At 38.1% G+C, this 7,911-nt stretch overlaps 1 protein-coding gene across 1 annotated transcript; it reads right to left on the bottom strand.

Moving 5' to 3' along the window:
• Nucleotides 1–4,664: 4,664 nt before the first annotated feature.
• Nucleotides 4,665–6,748, bottom strand: LOC131771182 (adenosine receptor A3-like). Its single transcript, XM_066161328.1, has one exon. The coding sequence runs from the start codon at nucleotides 6,493–6,495 to the stop codon at nucleotides 5,572–5,574; it is 924 nt and encodes a 307-aa protein (XP_066017425.1). The 5' UTR covers nucleotides 6,496–6,748; the 3' UTR covers nucleotides 4,665–5,571.
• Nucleotides 6,749–7,911: the final 1,163 nt, after the last annotated feature.

Here is a 7,911-nt window from a genome sequence, read left to right on the forward strand (position 1 = left end):
TTTTCTCCAAAGGGCGCCTTGTATTCAAGAAATTAAGGTATACCTTCGTCGATGACAGGGAGATCAGTTCCTCTTACTCTAAACGTACCAGCTCCCATATTATCCTTATCTCTGGTTGCTTAACATTTACCTGAAAGCAATACTAAGTGCTGTCATTAGTGTGTCTCTCAGGCCTTTAAAAGGCATATGGATTCTTCCTCGTAAAAGCGAAGTAAACGATCGGTAGAAAAACCAAGGTGTGGATAAATGAGCCAATAGTGTCTGTGACAATAAACATGCCAATTTTCTGCATTGATCCCAAGATGTCACCATTCTTGCCACTCGTGCGGCAATCAAACTGCAAACACCAATTGGTGAATACCTGGAACATACATAGAAGACTCTTCTTATTGAAAATTGCTTATTTCGTAAATCGACTCATCCAATGAGCGTTACATCGGAGCACAATGTGTATAGTAAAATATCACGCATCGGTCCAAAGCTGCTTTATGCCAAGGTCCTTTTTATGTGATACACTGATCACCCAAACTGTCTACCTCGAAAATTTTATACGAGATCTGTAAGCTGCCATCAAATTATTTCCATAGTACCTTTTTGCCGGTCCCTTAGCTTTCACCTAATAAACACCAAGTTGGACGAGGGATATTTCCCAATATATGCTGGCACAAGGTGGAATTCTGACTAAACGTGCTTCGTTTCAACGAAATTCCGCAGAAATAAAATTCTTAGTTATGATCTTAAATGTCATGATAGGAGATAATTAACTATATATTTTTAATCTATTTTTAAGGTGTTGTTAGTGGCCACGTGATCCAATCACCACTAACAGGAATGCACTTCCTTCCACGTTATGCCCTCGATCCCAATCGTTTCCTCTTCGCTTTCTTCTCCGATTAGATGATTAGCTTTTTATTTATTATGTACGACAAAATTGTTTGATCATTTCATTTATGTCTGTAGATAACAATCTGCGTCTGATCGAGTTTACCGATCTCCCTGAGGGAGCGAGGCCACACTTTACATCCAACACGTTCAATGAATCCCTTGACACACGGTCCACATTTGATAAGCGAAAGCCAAGTGAGCGTTTTACAACTTTTTTTTTAACCCTTTGACTCCCAGAAGTGATTGACATGTAACTTCTCCCCATAGTATTCATGCAATATCCTGCAAACAGGTATTGAGAAAACTCCAACTTATCAGGTAGAAGTTGTTATCTTGATCTACTACAAATTCTCACAACTGATTCACAAAGAGACGTGTAGCAGCTAAAGGGGAGAATTAACAATCAGATCTTGAGAGTTAAAGGATTTACTAAGTGTCACAACAACGGCCAATCAGAGCAAAGGTAAAATAAATTGCGATTGGTTTTGATTTGCAACTCATCCTGACTTCTGATGGTCGGTGAACTTATCATTGAGATTAGTTAATTTTTCGAAGTATAGCGACTCCATCAGTCGTTTTAACTGATGAAACATCTCAAACTGATGGTAAACATTTAGAAAATAAAATTGACGCACGCTTCATTTTACTTCTTGTCAATTCCAATGACTTTTTCTTGATAAGCAGTGTTTATCAAGTAACAGTAGTTCTTCAAATGCACCATGCTAAGCACAGACCAATTCTTTGACAAATGACAACTACCACCTCTTGTGGCGATTTAGAAGTCCGGAGATAACTTGTTTTAAAGTCCAGCTAATGTTATCGGCTGTTACTGGCGTAGGTCAGTCGTGATTGCTTGGTATAGATCCGTCGATAATGTTTGGTCGCGTTAATGGGTCCGTTTTTTTTAGCGTAAATGTTGTAAATAATCCGATCTATATGGCGCCGGTAGGTGACCTTTTGAACGAAGCACAATAGCAAACGAGCATACAAGTTATCTGCTGCACATTCACATTATGGTCAGTTTGCTCGAGTAATTGAAATTTGGAATGAATGGTTACTTGAGTATGTTATCGAAGTAAAAAAATTGATTGATTTTTTTTTAAGCAAAGCGACTCTATGAGTTGAGACAATTGATGAAACTTCCGCAGCCGGCGAACCTTTCGAAAATAAAACTGACACGCACGTAGAAATTACTTTTTCTTGATAAGCAGTGCTAATAAATTAAGTAAAAGCAGTCATTCAAAAGCAATTTTACAAATAAAATGGAAAAAAACGCTATTTATCATTCTTTTAACACTTTCACTTAGACATTCCATTTTTTTTCATGGAAGCCTTATTTGAAACAGCGTTTACAAGTCTACATCTATAACGCCCTTAGGCTTCGATGTAACAGCTTCTTATTAACAATGCAAGCCATGACTTAGAAAGCCACAATACACGCATATTACCTCATTCCCTTCCCTTCCCGTCAATTTACTTAATAAAGGCTATATTGAAATTCGATATCATTCAGCGCGTTAAAGGTTAGACCAAATGGACAAGTATCTTTAAACCATCATGGGAAAAAGCTAAAACTCAAGTAGCGTAAGTGTTTAGTGATTGGTTAGCTGCAATCCATCGGTAAAGTTTGGTCGTGTTGATCGGATTCTTTGTTGTGTAAATGTCGTAAATGAGTCAATTTGTATGGCGCCTGTGGGTGCTCTTATGGGCTGAGCGTAATTGCAAATAGCTCTACAAAACATCTGCTATTAGTCTAAATTTTTAATGGTTGCTGAGTTTATTTTTAAAATAACAAACAATTTTTTTTTGGCGAGTAATGCGACCCCATTAGTAAGTTCAATTGATGAAACTTCTCCACCCTGTGAACATTTGGAAAATAAAACTGACGCCGGCTTCGTTTTATTTCTTTTAAATTCAAATTAATGTGTTTATTACAAGCAGTGCTTATCAGTGCAAGCAATTATTTATAAAAAAAATTTATATCGAAAATGACGAAAAAACTTAAACGATCTTTTTACACACTTTCAGAGCAACACTTCTTCAAAGAAGGTTTTAGAAGGCTTTATAGGGTTTTCACTTAATGTTGGCGCGCGCGCCAGCGTTATGTTTTTCTAGAAAACTTTTATGTTTTCGCTTTTCAAGGTCACTAAAAGCCATCAGAAGGCAATGAGTCAGGTTCGGACAATCGTTTACTGGAGTAAATATTATCAAAATGATTTTTGTTTTTGAGCTAAGGCTCCACGAAGGGAGGCGCTCGCCAGCTATAATTTGGCTTTGCCTTTGATTTTCTTCGATTTGCTTCGGTGAGATCTCTTAAAATTTTCACAGTTTTGTAAAGATTGTCCGGCTGATCATCTAAATCCGTAGAAAATAGAGAAATAGAGGTCACAAAAGTAGTTTCCTCCCTATTTGCAATTTTGTGTTTTCTTTCTCTATCTCAAATTTGGCCTTATGATTTTTCTTATCAACAGGCACTAGGAAGGCTACAAATATGTTTAACAGTCCAGCAAATGTTAGGAAATTCCGCCCAAAGAAACGTGATAAATTTTATTCCAAAGATCCCTGTTTTCTTTGTCCAAAGAGAAGGCCTAACAATATTACGGGTGCTTTTGTTGGAAACCCTAGATTCCATCGCATAAAGACTTTATTGTATTATATTGTTTTTAATACACCTTTCCAAATAACAATCGTGGTATCGTATCGAGCCGCCATGTTTGCATGTTGACTCTTTTAAAGCTCGTGCTATGTTTGTACCTGGATCTCGCCCGGTCAAAAAATCCCCATGGAGCCTCCTAGTGACGTGTGCAGCTCCTTGTTAATATGAATCATGACCATAGTTGCACGCTGCACGCTTACCGTTTCTTTTATAACATTGAGACTTTCAACATCTTTCGTTTCGTGTGGAAAAAAAAGGAAAACAAACTGACGTCAGCGTGCAGCCCAAAGGCAAATCGATCAAGCGTATTAACCAATCAGAGCGCCCCTTTTATAAAGCTATGTCATCTGTCAATATCGTTCAGCGCACCAAATGGTAGTCTAAATGGACAAATATCTTAAAAACAACACTGAGCGAAGTCAGCAGCCCGTCCATCAAAATTAGTATAAATACAAGAAACATTAAAGAATGTAGCGCAGGCAAACGCCTATGACAGAGAACCGTTTCCAGGTAAACACCGCCTTAAAATGGTGGAGTGTTTGTAAAACAGGCCGCAATTAGAGAAGAGATGTGTTAGCCTTATTAGATGAGGATGCAATTATTCTTTTAAGTTATATGGCAGTTATATTTCTTATGACCGCAATAAATGAAAAGTGCATTTTTTGTAAAGGATCCTGTTTCTACCAGCTGAGGGATGGATCATTTTGCAATTTGACATTCAAATCTGGTGAAAACATCGGCCACATCTCAGTATCAGTTTTTGTTAAATTTATTCCTTCTCTAATTCTCTATATCTAAAGGTTACCCTGACGTAAAGGTAATTCAGTGTATTGACCGTAAAGTAAATACATGCATTTACGATCAAGAAAGGACAAAACGCGAACAAAGAACTTTTTCTCTTTTAGGCCATTAATTTGAAACTTTCAGCATGGCTTTTTCTTTATGAGAGATGTTATCATGTGATACAAGCTCGATTTGCCTAGACATGTGTCAATCATTTCTTGTTCAAGCTGCGTGCAGCTTCTAATTGATGAGACGAAAAGATCGGTGGTGAATTTAATAAGCATCAATAATGAATCACCGTTTCTTTTTCTCCTAGAAACATCTTACGATGAAGAAGGGAAGTTAGGAAAGTTTCAGCAAAGAAAAACGGAAAAAATCGCTGATGAAGTGTCATTATTTGTTAAATTTATTCTTTTATTGAGTTTACATAAACGTTCGCTAAACATTATTTTTATGTCACATGCTTCAAGTTTGAATATTTTTGTCAAACGGAAGAAATCCTCCAGATCGTCACAAGCGAAAGAGAAAAAAAGAGAAATGTCAAACAAAAATATCTATAATAAACAGCCTAGTTTTCATTTACTATACATTTAAAAGGGTCCGAGGGAGTGCACGTAGGCTTTTTTTGTATACATAATTTATAGGTCATGGAATGTTCTTCCTTCACTGCCAAATTGCTTCAGCGCTATCGAGCTATATTTATATGTGAATAAGGTTTGAACTGCCTGGTATCAATGTACTCTAACACGTTTCCAGTTGGATGTAGGTGAGTTTTCAATTGTTCTGAGAGGAAAGACGAAATATGATTAGAGTGTCATGTCGTAGACCACAACTGGTTCTCCTTTCCCAAACTCGTTGGCTTTGCAGCTTTGCTCAGTAGCCGGTGAACAAAAGAGTTCAGCGGTGTTCAGTATATTTATACCTGTTTGAACTAGAAAACAGGTTGGTGTAGGTTCTGTTTTAGCTGTTTTGGTCCCGCCGATTGTAGGAGAGCCTGTGGCTCAGTCGCACCCTATGGTGGCAGCAAATATTCCTTCACACAACATCAAAATGATCATTTAGGAAGATTTTGTCACCCAACGTATAGAGCCACTCTTTGTAGACCAGGGGAATAACAACTGCCACCTTGATACAGAGATCCTCTCTTGATCACGTGGCAATTCTGTAGTCAGAATAAAACTTGTATTTAGGTCCAGCCGTTTTTTTCTTTCCACAGAGTTTTATATTGTTTTTTACTACACAAAGGTTCAATTTAGCTCACAGCAACAGTTTAACTGTCTAATTATGTCCTTTACTGCCTGTTTCACCTCCCTGATTTTCCAGCAGTAAAGAATAGGGTTTAGAGATGAGTTTAAGTATAGTAAACAAAGGAAAAAGTAAATTATATTAAGGTCCCAAAACTCTTCAAAATGGAATGAAATTAAAACAATACAAAGAGGAGAGTAACAAGCAAATAATCCAAGCTGTACCCATGCTATGAAAGAAACCGTTTTCTTGTATCGCGCTACATTCAATGCAGACGGTACAACGCCATTGGGAGGAAGTTGTTGTCGTTGGTGAACGTGGCCTTGTACATGAAACAGTTGGTGACGGAGACGGAAATGGACATTAGCGTAAGAGATGGCCGAAATAAGAAGGGAAATAAGTATCACAACAGCATATACAAAAAGGTTAATTCCTGAAATGGAGGCACACCCAACCGAAGCACCAATTAGGAACCAAAAGGAGATAATAAGCGCTCGCACCCGCCTTAATGTAACAACGTATCTATACCTCAGACCCAACGACAACGCAAGAAGTCTGTCCACACTTATTGCAGTTGAGGTCAAGAGGGAGACACCACAAAGAACTATAGATGAGATCCCCTCTATTAAATCAACATAAAAATATTCATTAAAGTTTAAGCTGGCAAGAAGCATCACTGTAAACAGCGGTTGTGTTACCAATCCAACACAAAGATCGGTGACCGCCAGACATCGAAACAAAAGTTTCGTTGGAGGACGAATCGAAGTCACTTTGTTAAGAGCAAGTAGGATGAGAATATTGCCAAGTGTCGCGGTGATGGAGAAAAAAGTGTTCAAGGCTGCAAATGCTGCAGACATCCCCACAAGTGACGCCGGATACCTGACTTCAAATGAGGAGTTTGTATGTTCATCAGTGGTGTTAAGCATTTTTCTCAAAGCCGGCAACAGAGAGTTTGTTCTCAGAAAGGCAAATGTTTGCTACTGTAAACTGTTCCTGTTTGACTGATTTTGATGGTGTACTGTGATCACTCGGGTGAGAGTAGTTCTGAGAAGGACTGTTGTTGGTCATAGTGGCTCAGTGATGTTTCGAGAACTGCACGTAGCGGAAAGTGAAGAGTTTTCGTCAGTCGATGTCTACAAAACTAGTTTTGTGTAAACTGATTGGTCAGTTTTGCTTTGGTGTTATTAGCTGTGAGACTTCAAAATGTTTAATCGTGTTGACCGGTTCCTTTGTTGTGTAAATATGTCGTGAGTAGGTCGATTTGTAAGGCGCAGGTGGGTGACGTTATGGGCTAAGCACAATTACTTACGACCATACAAATTATCTTGAATTCCCTTAAAGCCTTGAATAGTTTGGTTTTGGCCTGCTCTGATGATGATGAAAATTCTCTTTCACTTTGTGATACGGGCAGTCATATATCTTATGTCCAAAATAAATGGCCATGGAGCATTCATTTTAAAAGATCCTGTTTCTACCAGCTGAGGAATGAAGTATTTTGCAATTAATTGGTTCCTTTGTTGTGTAAATATGTCGTGGGTAAATATGTTCCAATTTGACTTTCAAATACAGTAAAAACACCCGTTTTATTTATCAGTTTTGTTAAATTTGTTCCTATTCTAATTTTCTTCAGAATCTCTCAAATTCTCTCCTACAATCCTAGTAACATCTTGAAATGATCAAGGCAAGTTATTAATGCTTCAGCAAGAAATGGTTGAATTAAAGTTTGAGGCTGTGGTTTACTGCCACTCTGTAGTGACGGAAAATATTCCTTTAACATCAAAATGATCAATTGGGAGGATGTTGTCGCCCAACTGTAAGCCATTCTTTGTAGACTAGTGGAATAACAACCGCCACCTTGATAGAGAGATTCTTTCTCGTGGCGTTTCAATGGCCTGAATATAAAACTTGTACACTAAAAAGTCATGAGTTTAGCTGTCCATCCCACAGAGTTTTGCATTTTTTTGTACAACACCTGGGTTTAGTGTGGCTCACAACGGCAGTTTACTGTCTAATTGTGTCCTTTATAGCTTGTTTCGCCTCCCTGATTTTCCAGCAGTAAAGAAAGGGGTTGAGAGATTAGTTTAAGTAAATTGACGTCACGAAAACTTGGATTTGTGAAAAAGAATCCAGTATGATAGTAAGATAGAAGACAAATATTCCGAGCTGTACTCATGCAATGGCGGAAACTGTGTTATTGTAACGTGCTATATTCAATTCAGTTGGCACGACGCCTCTACGAGCCGAATGTTCTTGGAAAATATTGCCTCGTAAAAGCCGCATTTAGTGGCGGAGACGAACTTTGACCTTGCTGTAAGAATAGGCCGAAACGAACAGAAGAACTA

The sequence above is a fragment of the Pocillopora verrucosa genome, chromosome 14 (genome assembly GCF_036669915.1).
Source record: "Pocillopora verrucosa isolate sample1 chromosome 14, ASM3666991v2, whole genome shotgun sequence".
Classification (NCBI taxonomy): Eukaryota; Metazoa; Cnidaria; class Anthozoa; order Scleractinia; family Pocilloporidae; genus Pocillopora; species Pocillopora verrucosa.